Source organism: Macrobrachium nipponense, chromosome 44, assembly GCF_015104395.2.
Source record: "Macrobrachium nipponense isolate FS-2020 chromosome 44, ASM1510439v2, whole genome shotgun sequence".
NCBI classification, from domain to species: domain Eukaryota; kingdom Metazoa; phylum Arthropoda; class Malacostraca; order Decapoda; family Palaemonidae; genus Macrobrachium; species Macrobrachium nipponense.
In genome coordinates this window covers 51,622,574-51,645,343 of record NC_087221.1, presented here as the reverse complement: position 1 = coordinate 51,645,343, position 22,770 = coordinate 51,622,574, and the positions used below count along the sequence as shown (strand labels likewise).

At 35.1% G+C, this 22,770-nt stretch overlaps 1 protein-coding gene and 2 long non-coding RNA genes across 3 annotated transcripts in view; 1 reads left to right on the top strand and 2 right to left on the bottom strand.

The window, feature by feature from the left end:
* LOC135204365 (uncharacterized) overlaps positions 1-22,770 on the bottom strand; it is a 58,028-nt gene that overhangs the window by 9,459 nt on the left and 25,799 nt on the right. The gene's annotated exons all lie outside the window — the stretch shown is intronic.
* On the top strand, positions 7-8,581 carry LOC135204364 (uncharacterized). The gene is made up of 2 exons (XR_010312191.1): positions 7-2,218; positions 7,763-8,581. It is a non-coding gene; the product is annotated as an uncharacterized LOC135204364 (long non-coding RNA).
* Positions 10,408-19,891, bottom strand: LOC135204362 (large ribosomal subunit protein mL62-like). Its single transcript, XM_064234589.1, is given in 6 exon segments — positions 10,408-10,709; positions 13,279-13,420; positions 13,423-13,447; positions 15,584-15,726; positions 16,943-16,988; positions 19,675-19,891. Coding segments are annotated over 6 exon segments (600 nt in total). The 5' UTR covers positions 19,828-19,891; the 3' UTR covers positions 10,408-10,618.

The following is a 22,770-nucleotide window of genomic DNA, read 5'->3' as shown; positions in this document are numbered from 1 at the left end:
CATCCAAACCAAATGGCAGATGGATTCACGGGTTTCAATATCCAGATCGGGTGACCTAGCTGTTGCTCACTGGACTGATTTTGTATGAAAGCGCCTTCGTATGTTTGGATTTAATAACAGCCTAACATGTATAATGAAAGGTGCTTTGGAAACACGTGATAACATTGCTAGATCCTGTTATTTCATCCTACGCCAACGCACCCTGTGAACACGAATGGAAAAACGAGTCACCGCAAATAGACCGAAGTGCAAAATACAGTAAATTTATAAAGCTTAACATTACCGAAATGGTATATGCGGCAGCCGTGCCATTCTTATCCGTCCTTTACAAGGAAAAACAAGGGGCAAAACGATCGCTAACAAGCTTGGTCTGAATCCTCAATCTACAGGTTTACAGGTTTCACGAAAAGGGACATATTTCGTATCATGAAAGCTTGTCCGGCCAGGCCCGTTTGCAATTTTTGCCCTTGATGTATTAAAACAGGTACTGGATGAAGTAGAAAGACAATAAAAGACTTGGGAACATTCGAGAAAGTAATAATGCAGCAGGAGAAGACTGTGATGATCTTTCGTGCTGCCTACATTGTGCAGTGTAAGGACATTAGCCTGTACCACCTACAGGGGAAGTCAAGGAGAAAACGCATTAATAGAGAAAAAGTGGAGCATGTCCATGTCTCTGTGACTAATAGGCCAGTTGTTTTTATTAAATGAACAGGGGATTATTCTCGAGCAAGAAAGGCCATGGCACAACTCGCGTAAAACTGTCAAAAACATTAGTTAGTGTTATGCATAAGCTAACCTATTGTGGCACTTGCAATGAAATCATGAGCCAGCAACGGACAAACGAATTCAGAAATTCTTGAAACTCACGATTATATTGGGAACGCAAAAAGGTTACGCGAGCAACAAAGAACTATTACGAAATATTCAGTACAAATTGCCACTTTTTATGTCTGAGTGTGTAGATTTACGACTGGCTTTCGCCTCTTTCGAAATGCAACTCTTAGGTGTCAGGTCGTGTCCTCAGATGCCTGGCACCAGTTGAAGTGTTTAGTCTACCTGTGTTGTTTCCATTCACGGTACTGTTGTTAAAATGAAATTGGGTTCCTCTTCCCACATTTATTGTTGGTATATGATCTATTAATAATTTCCCTAGCTGTTCCTGGAATGATCATTTCCTAACATATATTACAGTGGTCTTCATCTCTTCAGTTATTAGAATGAAATGGCCTATTTCTTCCTGGCTCTTACGAGAATGAAGTAGTAGTCCTTTTCTTCCAAGTTGCTACTGTAATGAAGAGGATTTTTTTCCAGTTGTTATGCTTCTGGAATAGTACGAGTATTTCTATTCTCAGAAAGAGTTGGCTATACTTTCACTAAAAGTCCCCGCTGTTATTAAACGAACTGGTTCTTCACTTCCCAGTCGCTGTTATCAGAAAGAACTGGTCTGGTGTCTTTCCGGTGGTGAAGCTGTTGGCGGAATAGCCAGTTCCGCGCCACAAGACGCAGCCCCGTATATAGGGATGGCCTTGAATGTGCCGTACAACCGTGAAATCTCGGTTCCTGCGTGAAGGCGTGAAGGAGGCACATACATAAAAGGAGACGACTAATAAGGATGGAAAACCAAAGGGGGTAGGGAAATGTAATTATCATACAGTACAAGGAATAATGATAGTAATAATCAATATCATGCATTTTTCAGGAGACTGTACTCAAGTAAAACGCTGTTTAGTAACTTAGTTCAAAATTAGTTTGAAAATTCAAGGAAATGAAGACTCGATGCCACAGACAGACAGACAGACAGACAGACAGACAGACAGACAGACAGACAGACAGACAGACAGACAGACAGACAGACAGACAGACAGAGAGCAGCAGCAGTCAACAGGGAAATCGTGCACTTAATTATTGCATTTCGGAAAACCGTACCTTGATAATAATATCTTAGCTTTACTTGAAATATGTAGAAATACACGACAAAAGGATGCTCTACTAAAACATATGAACCATATTAAGTTTGCATACGAACTAAACAGCAAAAAAAAAAGAGACATACGACGCGCGAAATCGAGTTATCAGGAAAGGACAAAAACCAGACCACAAGAGTGTGTGGGAAGACTTGTTCACGTGCTTCTGTGTGCATGTGTGGGTGCAACGCTGTATTTAAGTAAACGAGTTATCCGCCTGATGTGTAGAGTAATTTAGGTCAGGCTTAACGGTATGTTGACATGATTTTGTGATCTGTATTGCCTTATATATTAAGTAGACAACACCTTGAGATACAAAAGCCAGTGGCCAAAGATGCGTCATAGTTTTGGCATTGGTATTATCAAGATAGCATGTCATGGAACTAACATATAATAATAACATAATAATAATAATATAATATAATAATAATAATAATCATAATTAATAATAAATTCATGTCATGAGGGTGTTATCAAATATCTACGTAACAAAATCGATTAAAACGCTAGGTAATATCTCCTAAATCTAGTAGAGGAAATCTACAAAGAATGTTTATAGAACTGCACCTAGACTTCTCTACAGGATTATTTCTTTAAATATAAGGATAAAATGACTACTCACAAGAGAGGACTTCTTTATCCCGGACATAAAAATTGAAACGAAAGGACACACAATGTTGCCACGAAACAATTAAATTGCAATTCTTCAATTCTGACACTCGGCACTCATGTTGATCTCACGCCGGATAAAATAGGAGGGTCCACTGTACTTATCAGCCTTGTGCAAGAGGCAATGGGTCCCGATTGCACCCGAATAACAGCTGATTAAATGACGTTTTTCTTACTGGCGACTTTTACCAAAATACAAGGGCCTATATAAAAGTATAAGCCACGAAGGAAAGTTCCAAACTTGCGAGATTCAATTATACACATAGGACTATGTAAAATAATTCACTTTCAAAAGTTTCCAATTGTAAAAGACTCTGCAGCGATGAAAAACAAAGGACAAACTATAAGTAAATATCTGAAAATGAGCCGGTAATGCCGCCCACAATGGAACTATATTGCAAGCAAGAGAGAAAGGTGAATTTGACATTTCGAGTCAATTTTAAATTGCCTCCCACGACGGGAAACACTGACCGGTTTACGGAGCAAAAAAATCTCCATTTCATTTTGACTTCGTTGAAATCTAGGTAAGATTACACAAGCAAAATGGCCGTGAGAGAGAGAGAGAGAGAGAGAGAGAGAGAGAGAGAGAGAGCAGAAGGAGAGAGAGAGAGAGAGGACCCCCGAAGGAAGCTTCATCACCATCGTTATTAAAATAATCAAACATGGGAAACTGCATGTGTTTACTATGGAACCTCCACATTATCTTAATGCATTGGCTCCGTTCGTGCAGACGAGAGGTAATCTCAAAAATACATTCGCCCGCTTTTACTATCGTTTGGCCTTTGGCCAGTGTAAGATAAAACCATCTGCACTTATATTTCATTTCATTATACTTTGTCAGACCATTCTTGGTGAATTATACACGGTGTAAATTATACTACTTCATAACCTGCGTAGTGATTGAACGGCAAAGTTCTATTTCTAACTAAAATAAAGTAATTAAAAAACTGACAAAACCGAGGATTCCTGGGGCTGGTTCAGACCATGGGTACATTAATGAGTTCAAAATGCCGATAGTAAGTATATATATATATATATATATATATATATATATATATATATATATATATATATATATATATATATATATAGATATATATATATAATATATATATATCTTTACTTCTTTGCAGCGTATGAAGTGGCCTAAAGTTGAATGTACATACTACACACACACACACACGAGAAATAATACAGTAACACGGAGTTGAAATCTTCAACAGATAAAATATGAACTTACACTCATTCTCAAAACGTATACCGAAAACTTGAAAAACATAATCAAGTTTTACGAAAAAAAATCTGATCGATAATCCCCATTACACCAGAAAAATGTAGAAACTAATAACGGTCGTTATGGATGGGGAAAAAAAAACTTTCATCGTAAGGAAAAACTTGTTCTCTTGCACTCGTGTTGTCAAGAAATTCGAGGTTGTTGCTAGCAAACCGAACATTCTCAACCGGCGCCAGGAAGTGCTGTACAAAACCTCCGTCTAGAGCCTACTCCTTAGGCTTATGGCTCTATTTTTTTTTTCTTTCTTCCTTTTCGTTTCCAACATGCTTTAGGGAGCTAACAGATTATAGTCTCCTTCGATGAGAGTGGAAATACCACTGCCACTTGATCTTGGCCCACCAGACAAGCCGCTTATTTTTAAATCTTGGCAAATAACCACCTGTTCAGGGAACAGGGGACCCACTAACTACTCTGCCTTGTATTGGGTAACCGTTTTTTGCTATTTTTCACTCGACGCCTTATTTTCATATCAAGTCCTTTCATTACGAGAACCTATCTTTGTAAAACCCCAACTACAAGGCGTTTTGTTTTACGCTGACAATGACTATAAAAAAAAAAAAAACTCTGTTTTTTTTCATCTGTCCATCCGCCAGTGGTGTTTTTGTATGGTAACACTGCGTCCCGGGCTTGAAATAGTTACGCTATGTGTAAGTTTTAGGTAAATAAAGGATATTTGGTTGTACATTTGCAACTGAAAAGTGTTTTAATAATTTACTGTATGCGAATTACACCGTTAATATTCGAAATAGGATATTGTTATTATTGTCGAATGTAAGCTGCCTTTTCGGGGTGGCGAATGGAACAGCCAGACGCAAATTCCATCAAACAGATGCTAAACCAAGTTTAGTCATATCGTATCTGGCTGAAACGCACTTTATAAAAATTAACAGTACATACTGATATACTTACGTATAATGAAGTAATACGTTGACATCTTGCCGTAGTGAACAGCGAGAGAAGCAATTTTCCCGCCACTGCGTCTGGCTGTTCCATTCGCCACCCCGAAAAGGGAGCTTACATTCAACAATAATAACAATAACCTATTTCGAATAATAATGGTGTAATTCGCATACAGTAAATTATTAAAACACTTTTCAGTTGCAAATGTACACCCAGATATCCTTTTATTTACCTAAAACTTACACGTAGCGTAATTATTTAAAGCCCGGGACGCAGTGTTACCATACAAAAACCCCACAGCCGGATGGACAGATGAAAAAAAACAGAGTATAGTACTAGTCCGCTAAATAACAATGACACATGATTCTTCACTTCCTCCGGTGTGCAAAATGAAATGCGACTAAGAAAAAGGTTTAAACAACTAGCTGTAAAATTTTCTTTACTTCGCTTTCAATCTGCATTCTCTGTTGTTTTAACTTTGCCATTCAGAGGCACGTTAAACCAACTTATGAATTGAAGCTCACACGAGGAAGTTTCCACTTGCAACAGAAAACTTCGTCCGTCTTGCTAGTTGTAATGGTAGGCCTATGTGGCTGGTCATAGTAAGCTTAAGTCATGCAAATATTTTCGGCTGTATATAAGAACCACGAAGCTCCTAAATTCTACCAGTCAACAATACCAATTTAGACATAATAACCTTCTAAAATTCCGTAGGATCGAAACACACCAACGGAGATGACAACTTACGGTCACGGTAATCCTAAAAGCTCATGATGGATTGCGCTGGGCAGTTTTAATGATCCATACTTTCTTAATTAGGCACTGCCGAGAAACGTCTTTGAACCAGGAAGACAACTGTTGTTTTCGCTGTGGTCTTTATCGTTCACAGGGCAACGTATTGGGGCGTAGAAATTGTAATAAAAATAGTAGTCCATTAAAGGCCTTTCTGGCCATTAGTAATGGGTTAACAAGCTCTTCATAGTAGCCTACGTCATGCGTCCTTTCTTACACTTTTTTTTTTTTACGTCGTCGTTATCATGAAACCGTTTACCCTTGCTACAAAATAACAAAAGCTCAATATACCGTCACTGTAATAGATTTAAAGCATTTGCCTTACAATTGAGACGCGAATACAAGTTAAACGCAAATGTATGTAAGAAATATAAAAACAAATTTTCTGATTGGTGAAAGCAACAAGTAGCGTCGACAAAAAACAAGGCAACATTTAAGTTAGATTACAAACTGGTCTGTTGATGCTTCAACAAACTGATGTGATTATTATTATCAGTGTTCTACTTAAGCACACAGTCAAGATTAACTATGGAACAAACAAAATGGCTACTATCTTGCTCAGCAATTTCCAAAGGAACAGAAAGAGTAATAGTAGTATACTGATTCTCAGTTTTAACAAAACCTCAGATGTATCTTCATATATTCCTTTTCCTGTGCATAACAAGGATAGTCTGTGAGTGAACTATTTATATTTTTCTGTGTAACAGTGATAGTGACTTATCACTGTCCAGTCATAACAAAAATTAAAACAAAATAAAATAAAAATTAAAGTAATGGAGCAAAGCAAACAATAGTACTAGCCAATCTTGATCATGTAAGAATAAACAGGAACAACAATGCCTAAAAAGATACCACATCTTTGCTAAGTAGGGAATAAAAGTTCGTGTTTATAAGTTTAAGAGTCTCTGTTGCCACTGTACCTTGCCACCTTGTTTTAATATTTCTGACTTATTTTGCATATGCTAAATAAATTCTGGAAGACTAAATAAAAAAAATGGACTTCACAGAAACTCTTAAGCACAGAGACAATGGGAAAAATATAAATTTGAAAAAAAATGGAAGCTCGCTGAGGGATTCTCTATTTAGTCTAAATTACTGCTGCTAAATAAACTAATACTCTCCAACCTACATACATCAGTGTAAATGATTAATATATATTCATACCTTCCTGTTGCTCTAGTTGCTTTTTACACACTGCACCACTAACGTAATATTTATGACGTTGGTTACCAAATAAAACACTTTAAAATCTGTGCAAGATGTCACAAGTACTACTAGATAAATCAACTGGGCCATTCTATCTTTATCATTTACACAAATATTGGAATAAATCTAATATGCAAACCAAGGTATGGAAGTTTTTCTAAACTACTTTGCAGTAACAGATGGATCACAACATTTAGCTGTGAACCATCAATATAGTATGTACTGTACTTACTTTTCCGACTACTATTACTACAGTCATTGAATCTATACACCAAGTACTGAATACTTCAAAGTTTTACTGACTATGCTTTGTTACCTTGGAGGAAATTTTTAGCTCATGCTCCAGTTGGTATGTTAATCTTCTTTATTTTATTAAACGTTGAAAGGTTCTAAACAACATGCCTCAATACCCAAAGTCTGCATCCAGTTCTTCCTGTCAAGTGACTGAGTCAAATATAGTAATTGAAAGGAAACAAAGAAGGAAAACTGTCAGTTCTGTCACTCCTATCTCAGCATATATGAGCTACTATTGTTTTTCTTCATGGGTCATGCTACAATCCTTTCAGTTCTGTCATCAAGTCACTTTTCAGCAATGTTGCAAATGATCAGGTTTTGTTCAGTTGACAGCACTGGCAACAAAACCTGAAATCAAATAAGAATAGTATTTCACGTGGGAAGCATTTAGTATGAACTTGTGCAATGTAGGTTACTTGACACATACTTTCACTTTAAATGATTAAACGAGACAACAAACAAGAATAGTATTCTGTACTAAACAGACTAACAAATATTGTCATGTACTTACAAGAATGAACTGAGTTTTGGCCCGATAATAATAATATCATTATTAATTACCATATGCCAACATTACATTCATACTTTGTTACATGTCGAGAGTGTTCCTAGTGTTTAACAATTTTTGTCTCCTCTCCAGGTGTCGCCCCATCCCTGTACCTGTGATACTGCCTGAATATTCCCATCACTCCAAAGGAACTACTGTTGGTACATGAGCCATGATGCTTTCTCCAGCATTCGAATGGGGCTGTAAAGGATCCAGTATGGTAAGGGCCAAGCAGTCTACTAGTCGAAGAGAGAGGCAAATCGCTACGATCACAAACGAATGACGATAACTAGAACGATAGCAAAGTTGGAATGTTATCAAAGATGATGCTAATGTAAAAGATGCCTTTCTGGGGCCAACACATCATTTCGATTCAGCAAAATAAGGAATGATAACTTTTTTAGAAGCCATCACTAATGGTTTTTTTTTAAATCTTTAAGTGTTGTATGTATAACTGATCCCAAACCTTATTTCCAAGTTTCTCTACATATTCTGCTGGCCATTTACTTTCTCCTTTCTTGATTACAACTAGTATCTGCTGAGTAATAGAAGGTATTCTAGAGCAGTAAAGCTCCCTACATAAAGTTAACATAGCATTCATTCAGAGAAACACTAACTTACATGGAAGGATTACCTAAACTTTGTCAGACACTCTAACAAGTAAACAATCACCCTGATGACAGGTGATCAGAATTCCATATCTATAACCAGGTATTCTTACTGCCAGCACATTTCAAGCTTTAAACATAAAATACTTTTCATTTCAGGCAACGTGTATGAGGTGTATATTATACAACTGCTTTTTATTGTCAAAATGTTTTCGTGTATGTACCTCCCTAGAATGTTAAATATTGTATGTATGAATGTCTCCCTAAATTTACTTTGTTGTTTATAATAAATGTTAAGGGTTAACATCATTTTATTTACCAAAACTTGTTTCAAAGCCAGCAGTGGAATATTTAAAAAACCTCAATTGTATGTTCAAAGACCATGCTAAGTTCACCTTCAAATGAAACCAGAACTACAGCAATTACCTGCTGGTTCAATCTGAAAACTGACACTGAGAATTCTCCAACCAATCCAACAGATGGGGTTAAGTCCCTTCATTACTTCAAGATATCAAGAAACATCTTAGCAAACTCTTTGTCGACACTTGCAGCTTTTCCTGAGCCTATACAAAGCAAACAGCAGCTCTTTTCTTAAAGCTCACTCAAGGCAATGAATTGCAGTGCATATCCCCTTGTAATATTGTCCTCCAATTCTATCTTGGTTTAGCATGAAGAGACAATGCCTTATCTAATACTGTCTGGGTGGATTTCGTGGTCATCCTCCAGTTCATATTCTGGAGCCCAGAGAATTAGGTTCCACATGTCGGTAATCATGGTAAGTATAAAATGAATTAAACATTCTTATTTGTAGCATAAACAGCAATTTTCTTCTAGAGGAAAGTATACACAACACAGCTGGCCAAAGTCAATTGAATTGGCACTACAATAAGAACCTTTCAATTGCTTTGCTATGCCCTAGTTCACTTCTAGTGCAGAGACTTGAGCTCCCTCTTGGGCTTGGAAAGACATTTAAGCACTTCAAACACTAGAATCACACCAAACATTTTTTGCCTCAAAGATCACACGAACATTTTTCAAAATTTACATGACTATTCACAGTACATTCACTCATTCACAGTTCTTGGGAAATTGATTAGAACTGACTCAAAATATTATTGAAAGAGACAAGTGTGGCAAAGTACCATCAAAGTAATCACTCTGCTGACTAATGCGATGCAAGCCATCAAACAAGTAATGCCTGTGCACAAGTCATGAAAACAATGGTGTCCACAATTACTGAGTGAATCTCCTGGCTACACTGAGCTCCTGTTTCTCAAATGCATGTACATGCTTTCCAAATTTGTAATTTGGACATTGCTGACTATAACAAAATCAATTACATCAATCAACCCTTTGAGTTTCGGATGGCATCACTTTAGTCATACCAATGTCAACTATTGAGAATTTGATGATTGCAAATTATGTCATCCAGAGAAAATATTGGGCTAATTTTAATTTGTTACTTTATGCTTTTTTGGAAGTTTTAATTATTAACTACAGGAAGTACACCATAAACAGCAAAATACCATGCAAACAAATTACAGCACAAAGCATCATGTAAACAGTACATTCTATATTCAAAATCACTCAACCTTCATTTTGGAAATTTCATCACAAGCACCAAACTTTTTCATAAAACAAAACTTAAACGTTCACGAAATATAACGGCTTAATTTCCAAGGTTTTTGTTTGAACAGTACCTAATTCCAAGGTCAAACCCCATGAAAGCTAGTTTTAATGGTAAAGGGTTTGTTTATTTAATGAATACTATATCAGTAATAATTATTGATATAGTATTCATTAAATAAACAAACCCATTACCATTAAAACTAGCTTTCATGGAGTTTGACCTTGGAATTAGGTATTGTTCAAACAAAAACTTTGGAAATGAAGCTGTTAGATTTCGTGAAAGTTTAAGTTTTGTCATTATAATGACTGAATTTTCAAGATCATACATCTCCCCACTCCACATAGTTCCCACACCACCTGTTCTGCTTAGTAATGTCAAATGATCCATATTCAAACTTAGTTTGTTTGTTTGTATGGTGTTTTTATGTTGCAGTGGTTATTCAGCAATGGGAAACTTAGTTTGATAGTAAATTTACCAAGAGATGAAAAAATATAACAATGTAATTTGTTATATTTATTTTCCAAAAAAACAATAGGTACAGTACTAAACCTTGCAAGTACAGGTTATGTAAAAGAAAGGAAACTAACCTGAACTGCACTTTGTATTCTTCATATTCCTAGCACTTTTATACCTATAGTAATGACTCTATGTTTTAACAAAACGGACCAGTATTGATATATTACAAATATACAATAACTTATTCATACAAAACTACATATCAACTTCAGGAGCCTGTCGGTCTTGCTTGATCAATGATCGGTGCTTTTTTTGACGTAATCTTTCTCTAACAGCAGCTTCATGTCTGAAAAATGAAGATATCACATTATTATATTAGGGTAATTTATGTGGAGAACTACAAAACAGAATGTATGTATGTATTGTTCTTTTCTGAGAAAGCAACAATGAAGAATGCAAACCTGCTTAAAAATATGACTAACAGCAAAAAAAATGCAAGCACATGTTCAATTCAATTAAATGTTTCAGTTTGCTCTTCATTCATTATTTACTTGATGCTACTTTCTAATTTTTAACTTTTTCCCTTTTCCTAATGTACTTGTACTTTTCCTCCTTTCCCTCTATTTCAAATTGCTTAGTGATTCTCTAACTCCCATTATTCTTCTACTAATGTATTTCCTTTACCATTTATTTTTTATTGTATACCAATGATATTTCTAGTAGGCATATGTATTTCAAATAACAAATCAGTATTGATTGCACTGTTTACTCTTGAATTAAATCTACTGTTTACTCTTGAATTAAATCTACCATTCAATTATTATTCACAGGGAAACTTATAAAACTGTCAAAATACTATCAATATGTAATTTCTAATGAAAATGGGTTAATCTTTAATGGAAAAGGTTTGCAGTACTGTAAAACTAAAGGAGCCCCACAATATTTAGTATGAAAGTCACAAATATATTGTCAGTGGTGGTAATATATATTATAAATACATAGTATGCATGAAAGTACTAGCATTTTAACCTTTTATCGATAAAACTTAAAATTGTTAAAAAATGGGATATGAATAACAATATACAGTAGTACCTCGAGATACGAAAGGCTCTACTTACGAAAAACTCGAGATACAAAAGCCAATGCGAAAAATTTTACTGCTCTACATACGAAAAGTTTTCAAGATACGAAAGGTTGTTGCTGTAAAGTCCCGAGATTCGCCCGGACCACCGAGAACGATTTTAAACTTTTAAAAAACTCCCGCGCCGCCAACTGAGTAAACTCGCCACCATCCTCCCCCTTCCTCTGCCATTGGTTCCTGATGCTAGTCACCCCATAAGGTCCCTGCTTCTCCTATTGGTCAGCATCTACCCTTGTGCTTTAAGTATTCTATTGGTAAAAGGATGCTGTAAATTGAAAAACTTATTCATGCAATACATTTAATAAAAAAAAAAAAAAACATTAGGTAAAGATAAAGTAAAGAATAGAAATGAATGGTTATTATACTGTTTGGTAGTTTTCAGTAGTTGAAGAGAGATAATGAAAATTTATGGCTTACTGTGTAAAGTGATTGCTTGTCCGATCGTTGTCGAATACTCGTAAGTGCTGGATGTAAACAGACGTTTGGAAGCTTTTTTTTTGTTTGTTTATTATAGTTAATGGTTACTTAATAATTATTTGAAATGAGTACATGCAATACATTTAATATAAAAATTGTGAATTAGATATCATAAAATATAAAATTAAATCAGACTGCCAACAAATACGTATTTTTTAGAATTCTTCTTCTGTTTTATTTTATTCGTTACTATACGTATGTTTCATTATAGCTGTCAGTAACTCGGTATCTCCATTAGGTAAAGATAGAATAAAGAATATAAACGATTGGTTATTATACTGTTTGGTAGTTTCATTACTTGAAGAGAGATACTAATGACAATTTATGGCTTGCTGTGTGCTAGGAAAAATGATTGCTTGGGGTTTGTTCGATACTCGTAAGACGGGTAAGAGCTGAATGTAAACAATCGATTGGAAGGTTTGTTTTTTGTTTGTTTGTGTATTATAGTTAATGATTAATAATAATTATTTGAAATGAGTACATACTGATTATTTATACATTTTATTGGCATATTCTAAACTTTTAGCTCTTAGGTTTAGATGTCAGAATCATAGACTAGGCTACAGTAGCAACCGCTAACATAGGCTAGGCTTATTGCTGAGGGACATATGCTAAAGTCCTAATATATGCAGAAAAATGGTTTTGAAAAATGGGGTTGAACATTACATGCATTTGAATATTACTCAAGTATGTACAGTATTTTGCCTTTTTGGAGTCATATTTCTTCCGTCGGATCAGCGTTGTAACCCTAGAACACATGTGTTTTAGGCCTGGAAATATAATTTACTGGGGTGTTTTTGGAGGGCTTGGAACGGATTAGCCATTTTACATTAAAATGTGTTCCAAGATACGAAAAACTCATAATACGAAGGCCACCTCGGAACGGATTAATTTCGTATCTCGAGGTACCACTGTACTTTATTAAATACTCATTTCCTAAGTTCAAATAAAACTAATTGCATGTTTGAAATGGAGCGTGAGGTTATCTTACAACAATGGTTCATTCCCCCTTGAATTACTGCAATCCATCGCTATCCATAAGTTTACTCTTTTTTTTTTTTTTTTTTTATGCTTTAGAATTATTTTCTTCATGTAGAAAACAGATAAGAAACAGTGATGCTACCTTGAAAGCCAACGCAGATGATAGTATTTCTGAAAATTACTTGAATATCACAGGGTTGTGAAATCTGATAACACTGGGTATGGGTCAAACATTCATTGAGCAACCATATTATAAAGGTGTCTGTACACCTATTCATATTTAAAATATGATGTTATAATAAAACAAAAAATTTACCTTCTCCTATGTCTTTCAACATCTTCTGCAGCATGTGGAGGTGGTTCATATGATGCTGAGTGAATCATAGTCCGAAGTTTATCCAATGCATCTGCTAAATTCAACTGCTGAGAACGAGTTTTGTCAGATCTTACAACAAGAAACCCTCTGAATTTACGGAAGTCTTGAACTGAAAGTACAAAAGTTTGGAAAAGTAAAATTAGCATACCAAGAACTAAGTCACGCTGTGGCATATCGTAATCTACTAATGATCATACTTTGAACTTAAATGTGACCCACAATCATTGAACAACTTACACTTATTATGTACTCTTATTTCAACTGCAGATGATATCTTTGATTCTATACTTACAGCTCACTTCTTAGAGTAACTGAGCTCTCAAAATCTTTTCAAAGATATCTGGTATAAATTCTGCAAGACTGCCTGACTAGTGATCACCTATCTTTTCTCTTTCAGGAACTGAAGAATCTCGAGTTACTGATCTTTATTTCAGTAAGATAGTGAAGGCCAGATATCATTCTGTACACTAAGATCTGTTTCCCTTTTAGAAACAGTATCATTAAATAAATACGCTTCCAACAGTGCTACATTTGACACTTCCCACATCTCTTGTGGTGTCCTTTTTGATCTCCTCTCTCCTACCATTTACCTCTTTTTATTGGTGAACCTTAAGTCTCTACAACTGTCAAGTTTTCTTCCTTACTTTCTCTGTGGTACATAAATGCATGCTAATTGAATCGGTTGAGATGAAGGCACTTCAAGTAGTACTGGTAAGTGAATTATTATTTTTTAGTATATTTAGTAAAACCCTCATTGACATTTTCAGTATTAATTATCCACTGGTAACTAGAACAGTATTGGAGTTAAGAAATTCACCACTATATGGACCTAGAAGACATTACAAACATATGTACATAGATATCAAGTACAGACACAACTAGAAAATGAGGAATGAAAATTTAAAGGAACCCATACTACACTAGCACGTTTAACGATGACCAGAATGAGTAACAGCAAGAGAGAATGAAGGCTCAATAAACAGAGGAATCACTATCATAGCTAAATCCTTTCTTCATTACAACCAACAATTAATATCCCAGTCATAAGTAAAGTAATAGGTTTGCCCTTTGTTTGTTCATGTTCAAGTCTACAAAAGCATGCAAGTAGTTTCTATGACTGAAATACAGTTATGTACTTTAATTATTCAAAGGATTGCTAAAGACAGAGAACTTAATCTCCCTAGTATCCTGACAGATTGAACCATAGGTCCACTTGATTGTCTTATGTCACGGTGTTGTTGGACACCATCTTCTGCCTGCCAATTTTTTATAACAGGTCAATGAAAAGTACAGCTTGTTCTTCCCATAGTATGCATAACATTGCTTTCAGTAGTTTCAACTTGACATGTACTTTAATTAACTCCTGTACTATCACGTTTGTTGATTACTGGCTACTTGCACTGCTAGTGACAATTTAGAGTATTCAACCCTGCAATGTACAATACAGGCAGTCCCCGGGTTACGACGGGGGTTCCGTTCTTGAGACGCGTCGTAAGCCGAAAATCATCGTAAGCCGGAACATCGTCAAAAATCCTATGAAAACCTTACTTTTAATGCTTTGGGTGCATTGAAAACTATGTAAACTGCATTCTTATGGCATTTTTCATAAAAAAAAACTTTAAATATTGATTATTTTGCATTTTTGGTGTCATATTTCATCTGCCAGATGAGCGTTGTAGGCGTCGTAACCCTGGAAATAATGTCTGATGAATATAATTGAAGAGAGTCGTAACCTCGGAACGTCGTAATCCGAGACCGTCGAAACCCGGGGACTGCCAGTATTCATTATTTTCCCTCTCCCCATAAAAGCAGGCTTTGCAACTTACCTTTAAGAAACCAAAAGGATATGATAAATATTATGAGTTATGAAAATATAGAAATTCTTGGCAAATCATCTTTTTATCTTTAAACAAGTTAATACTCTCCAAAGTCTTATTTACAATGATCAAGTATTTCTAAAGCTCAAATCAATAACTAGTACACATTCTTCTGTGACATCACTACAATATCGTATGATTATAAAATATACTGTAAACAAAAAAATACATAGCAAAAATCTGCAGAAATGTAAAACACCCCTAATTCCTTTGTTAATATGAAATAACAAGGACAAGATTTATCTTCTAACTGGCTCTGATACCTAAAGCCCCAAAATTTCAATATTATAGGTACAGAGGTATCACCAAAACTTGTAGCAATGTCTCCATTACCTGATTTTCAAAAAATTTGAACCAAGTACACTTACCTTTTCTCTAACTCTTTCTTTCAGCTGGTCAGGAAGCCATTCAGCTGTATTCAACTCAAAGCGAAGATCAACTTTTGTATTCACTTTGTTAACATTTTGTCCACCTGGCCCACTGCTCCGGGAATATGAAATTTGTACTTTTTCTGCAAATAGCAATAATTTTAATAATATAACAATAACAATTCCTTAGGTTAAAGATCCCTGTTAAAGATCCCGCAAGACTGGAATACAAGCACTTGCCACTTTTAGCATAATGCTTTAAAAGCCCTAGATGAGATGGAACATTTCTGTTTCATGAAGAATAATCTGGATTGTGATGCAAGTATTGAGGGGACAATAAGTTAACAAGTGGCAACTATGTGGATTCAGTGAAAAAAGAATGCAGAACTTCTAAGTTCTAGCAAATAACCCATTTACTAAGAAAGCAAATACTACAGTAATTATGATGTGTGTATAAGGCCTGTACTACTTTAAGCAGCACATCCAAAGGAACTGATAATGAAACTACAGATAACTACAAATAATAAAGTTCTTGGCTGTTGTGTGTTGGAAGGATTGCACGACAAATGAGGAAGATGCTGATGTGTGTGTCTAAAGACTGGAAAACATATTCAGATATCAAAGATTGAGATGGTTTGTGCATGTCTTTAAAAAAAGAAATGAGCAGTGTCAGAAAAGTAACAAATTTGGAGGAGGCTGAACAAAGACCTTTATGGTAACAAGGGCCAAAAATCCAAAAGAAAAAGCCATTGTTGAATAGCGGACAGATGGCAATTTAGGCAGAAGATGTATTAGATTTAAGAGTTCATAGAACTCATGTCACATCTAACCCTGTCAAGGGGAAACCTAGAGTAAAAATGTTGCTAAGGAGGGTTGATAGGTCCCTTCTAGTGGAGCACAATAGTAGTGATTTTTTTGGTAGAATCATTCAGTTGACAATACAAGCATGAAATTTAGTAAGAATGTTTTCTGTTTGTCTCTTTAAAAATTCAGTTGACAATACAAGCATGAAATTTAGTAAGAATGTTGTCTGATTGTCTCTTTTAAAATTCTTATGAAGCAATGCAGACATGGCTAAAGGAACACTGCAAAAATCCTAGCAGCACCAAATGAAGCATTTTTAAAACTTAGGTTTCTATATCCCTATCATCATATGAGTTCCATAACTAATGGTTTTACATTTACTACCACCGGTCTCAAGACAGCTACACAGGTAAATGAAGCAATATCAATTTGGAATCATAATTATTAAGCCTAAGGTTGAATGTTTTTAAAAATGTTAAATCAAAGCTTATGCTTGAGTAACACAATTTAAAATACACCTTTAACAATTAATATAAAGAATGGCCAAAAACTTACCAATTGGAATATATCCTGAGAAAGTTAAACCACTGCTTTTAGGAGGCTAGGGAAGAAAAAATGCAAAAAAGTTAAACAATACGATATGTTTTGAACTATTGAAGAAAAAAATTATTCTGAAAGGGTGCAACCACTTAGACAAACATAAAAATCTTTAGAGCAATAAAATCAGTCAATTATGCTAGACACCTTAACTAGTCTTTGCATACAAAAATATACTATTATTTTTTGGTTCAAGCTCATGACATGAACTTTATTTATATTACAAAGCAAATTGTTCACTAAGGAAAAATGATTCATGAAATGGGAACATTTTATGCTACTACTACAGCACAAATCTTGCACAGAAACTTATCTACATGTACAGTACAGTGTATATGTTTATATATACTAGGCTACATCATGTTCTAGACAAACAATTGTTATACAAGCTAATTACTTGGTCAAGGGGGTAAATATGCAGGATTCGGTATTCCGTGGCAAGCTAGACTATGGCAATTGATGTTTTTCCATAGAATTTTACCTCCTGAATACGAATTTAAAGTAATATTTTTTTTGCCTGGCTGTAATTAACCTAAAATCTACCCTAGGATTCAAGCATATTATTGCACATATTAAATAGTTACCTAACCTATCTACAGACCAGACATAGCCTATTAGCTAAATCCTTACCTAACCTAGGTATCTTGAAATGTCATACTCTGACCTAGTCTCAGCTACCACTTTGTGAGTTAGGCAGCAGTAGTACATGGAAGCCAAGGAAACCTCACAATGAACTGGGTATCCATGAAGATTCGAACATGGTACAGTATAGGGGGAAACTCCGCAGTGGAGCCATCGTCCTCGTGTGGCTCAGCCTTATTCAATTCATATTTAATTGGTGAAACAAGAATACAATTACATCTTTAAGCATACCATTCAAAAGATTGAAGTTTCATCAACATAATGTGATATATGAAAACGCCATACAAACTAAAATAAACATGTGAGCTCTTCATAAAATATGTTTTCAAGGCAGTTTTGAAATCCAATATGGCAGCGATCGCATGAGCTGTTATTCGTAACCACAGCCAAGCCACCATCTTTCCCAGCCTTCCCAGCACTCATTTGAACAATGTTAGCGTATACTATATGTAACGTTTATTGATCTTACTCAAGATTGCAATTGTAATCAGCACAATAAAACAACATTTTGTTGCCTATATTAGTGAAAGTATGAAACTTCTTATTCCCGGGGTCATGGTTTGAATTGAAATTCATTTTTACCTTGTAATCAGTGGTTTTATCCTTACTGCCATCACAACTGGAACTCCACAGTGCTTATTTGATTATAATTATACACATTTTGCTCTTAATTCACTCCAAATTGCACTTGAACTACATTGCGGTTCCTGGTTCCTAAGCGCTCACTCCACAAACACAGTTACAGGCAGCAAACTAGTACACGGTTTATGAGGTGCAAAGCTTTATTCCCTTAATTGTTTACTTTACTCATTATTTAGTTTAACGTTACTTCAAAATGTTTATTTAATTCATGTCTATTATCCCTTTTTTGCAACCAAATTAACACTGAAAACTTACAGAAAAAATGACTCATCGTTTTGAATCTAGTGGAGCTTCACACATACGCCGATGCATCTACAAATTGTTTCCATGAATTCTAGTTATCATAGTAATGCAATAATGATAAAATTGCTCTAATATGTACGTATATATACTACAAATAGATACGCTAATTTCACTTATTTCCCCGGCTTTGTGTAAATCTTATACCCAGTTTGGAGGGTAAACACATACCAATTGGCAACACTGATAAACAATTGAAGAGCAAAACTGTTGATATTTGAGTCAGGAATCTAGTTACTTTTTCAACAACGAATATTTTCAAATTAATAATCATGAATAGCTATATAAAAATATTTATGCAATTCATGACCTTATACTGCCGTTAAACTATTTATTTAAATAACTATCTAGTGCACGCTTCTTCTTCTTCTTCTTCTTCTTCTACCAAAAATCTTAGTTTCCTTAAAAAAAGTAGTGGTTGGAAGTCGTTGTTTACGATAATTGTGATGAAAGTGCCCCAGCGTCTATGGGTACAAGTGGTGTGTGGATTTAGCACAGGAAATGGGAAGTTTGTTGACACAAGCGACTCCACAAACATCGAGATGGCGTCAATCTTCGAAATATTCATATACATAGTTGTAAGTAAAAATTTTGAAAGCTTCATAGAGGTGGTGTGCACTTCGTAGGGCCAGACTTTTCATTACCCACTGTTTAATCTTAAAATATGGCCTTAATTTCTAAATCTGGAGAAAATACTTACTTCAAAAGGAGAGTAGAGGTCTCGAGCTCCTGCTCTCACCACCAACTCATGACTGATGACCATCTCCGGTGTCAGGACGTGTTAAAGTACTTTTTCGGAGAGTGGCTTCAAACGCGGTAGAAAGTGGCTCTGGTAGTCCAGCCGGTTGTTTCCCCTAGTTGTTCGGTGAAACTGAAGACTAGCTAGTAGGTTAGTACCCCACCCACTCCTGTAATTACCACTTTAGGCTACGTCCAAAATGGGCATGGTGTTTCGTACCAGCCCCTTTGGAATTGGCCGTAAAAACATGAACAAACGATGGTGAACATTATAAAAATAAATGGTAACTTCTGCTACTAATTAGTAGATATCCAGGATACCCTTACCGATAACAAAAAGGCTGAGAGCCAAAAAATCCTTAGCTTACCTCTGTTTTCTTAAGTATATCTAAATCACTCTTGGGGTATAAAGTCTTCAGGCTTATTGCACTCTGAAATTGCCGGACATGGAGAGCAGTGTGAATTTGGCGAACATTTACCAGTTGTTTTATAGGGCCGCAAAGTCGTGTTGCAGAATGCATTTTGACGTCGCGTAATTTGGTGTTATCCGGTCAGGGCCAGGCCAGTATAATCGTAGTAGTAGTAGTAGTAGCCGGAATTTGTCTCTGAAACGGCTCCCTTGTTATTTTAATTCCTACTTTGCTTGTGTTTATTTAAGTTCTTTTGTCTTTGTAATGCCTTACTTCTTTTGTAAATTCTTTCCTTTTTTCAATTTGCCCCCTTCAGCAGATCTGTAAATAAAAGTATATTAGCTATCAATTCCTCTTTATTTTCCTGATATGGCTGCTGCTCAAATCAATCTTTGTAATCTGTATGCTAGGCAACAGATAAAGTAATGTAATTCTAAGTTTTCATGTTTTACTTCGCAGCACGAACATTTCGTTCCGCACCCTTTTAGCCTATTACTGTTATTTAATTATAATTTGTGATATGAAGGATTTGTTTACAAAGCTGAACCAAGAGGCGTTCTTCTTCCATACATTCTCTGAGGTCTGGGCTCTCGCTGTTGCCACATAAGATTGCTTAAAACCGCCCAGAGATCTTAAACCCATTTACGGGATGCACATGAAGCAAAGAACCCGTGTCGGAATACTGCTGTCTTAATCTAAAACAACAAACAATCTTAAATCACATTGATTATCTTAAATCCTTAAAAAATAACAGAAATACAGTACATTATAGCCAACACTTGCTATTAAGATTAAATTAGATTAATAAAACACTTACTGTAACAAATATACTTAATTGCAGAACAACACATATACGTACATAAACATTCAGCAAAACAAAAGTATGTTGAATATTCTTTGGCATCATGGCCTCATAAATCACCGAAACATTTGGAATATGCTTGGGCATTATTATAACAGTGGTACTATATATATATATATATATATATATATATATATCTATATATATATATATATATACCATACTATATATATCTATATAATATATATATATATATATATATATATCTATATATATATATATATATATATACTAGCTGGTTATCCACCCGCCCTATGGGTGGGTACCAGCTAGAATGTACGTGTAACCCAGAGCATATATATATATATATATATATATATATATATATATATATATATATATATATATAATAATATAATAATATAATAATTAATATATAATAATCTCTTTCTCTCTCTCTCTCTCTCTTTTCCTCTCCCTCTCGTTCCTTTCTCTTACTCTCTCTTTCTCTCTCCAACAATCACTGTCTCTTACCCTCTTTCTTCTCAGTAATACCAACTATTTCTGTCTTTTTTCCTCTTTCTTCTCCCTAACACCAGGTTTACTCTCTCTCATTTTCTCTCTCTGTCAACCCCCTTCTAAAACCACCCTCTTTGATGTCATTGATGTTTACCCTATAGTATTCTTTTCTAAATGAAAAGTCATATGTATACAGAAATTTGTAAAGTAACTAAGTCTATACGGGCATATCCAGCCCCATTTCAGGGGCAGAACCGGCTCTGTTTCACAGAATCCTTTCTCACCCTTCGGAGGGGGAAAGTAGAAATTTGGGATCCCGGGCTCCCCGGAGGTTCCGGGCTCCCAAACATAGGTCTCGTTCTTCCCGGAGTGGAAACCCATCTCCGTTCCGAATCTCAGTCCCGTCACACTGACGGCCCGGGCGCCAATACCAAACATACATACATACATACAAACATACATACACACATTGCCAAATATATATATATATATATATATATATGTAAAAGAATACCACAGGAAAATGATAGTCAGAAATCCAAACGCTTTCGTCTTTACTAAGACATTGTCAAGGGGCGAATGAAATACAATTGGAGAGAAAGGTCTTAGGTACACAACAAGATCAAGAATACCAGATGGTTAAGTGTCAAAAGGGTAAAAATTAAAGAGATAATCCAGGATTATCGGATATCACATGGTCACAAACCTAAACATAGATTAAACCCTAACCGAAATTACAAAGTATCCGTACAGTTCAAAACATGTAAAAACTGAATATATTAATTTTGTTGCTTAGATTTATCTACAGCTTTTTTTCATTATGAAGGCATCAAGTTTAAATAAACCAAGACTGAAATTTAGAACATTTCCATTACTTGACTTGATGAAACAAGATTCAATGATATTCCTTTGAACTGTGTCATTACATGGAATTAAAGCTTCTGCTTGACTCCAGTTAATAGGATGATCTAAATCTCTCATATGTACGAATAATCCATTCGATATTTGCCCAGTTCTCACGGAATATTGGTGCTGTTTGAGACGCTGTGAAAGAAATTTACCGGTCTGTCGGTAATAAATTTTATCACACAGTTAAAAGAAATATAATTGAATCTTGTTTCATCAAGTCAAATAATGGAAATGTTCTAAATTTAAGTCTTGGTTTATTTAAACTTGATGCTTCATAATGAAAAAAGTTGTAGATAAATATAAGCAACAAAATTAATATATTCAGTTTTTGCATGTTTTGTTTTGGACTGACGGATACTTTGTAATTTCGGTTAGGGTTTAATCTATGTTTAGGTTTGTGACCAAGTGATATCCGATAATCCTGGATTATCTCTTTAATTTTACCCACTGGACAATTAACCCTCTGGTATTCTTGATCTTGTTGTCGTGTACCTGAGACCTTTCTCTCCAATTGTATTTCATTCGTTCCTTGACAATGTCTTAGTAGACGAAAGCGCTTGGATTTCTATCATTTTCCTGTGGTATTCGCATATTTAATGAAGTCACGTGGATCTACTGTGATTTTTTAAGCATATTATATATATATATATTATATATATATACATATATATATATATAATATATATTAATATATTAATTATATAATATATATATTATCTATATATATATCTATATACGTTGTCCATCGTCGATTACAGCAGAACGTTAAGATTGGCTTCAAGTTTATTATTTTCTGTAAAATAAAACTGCCGAGATGGCTTTCT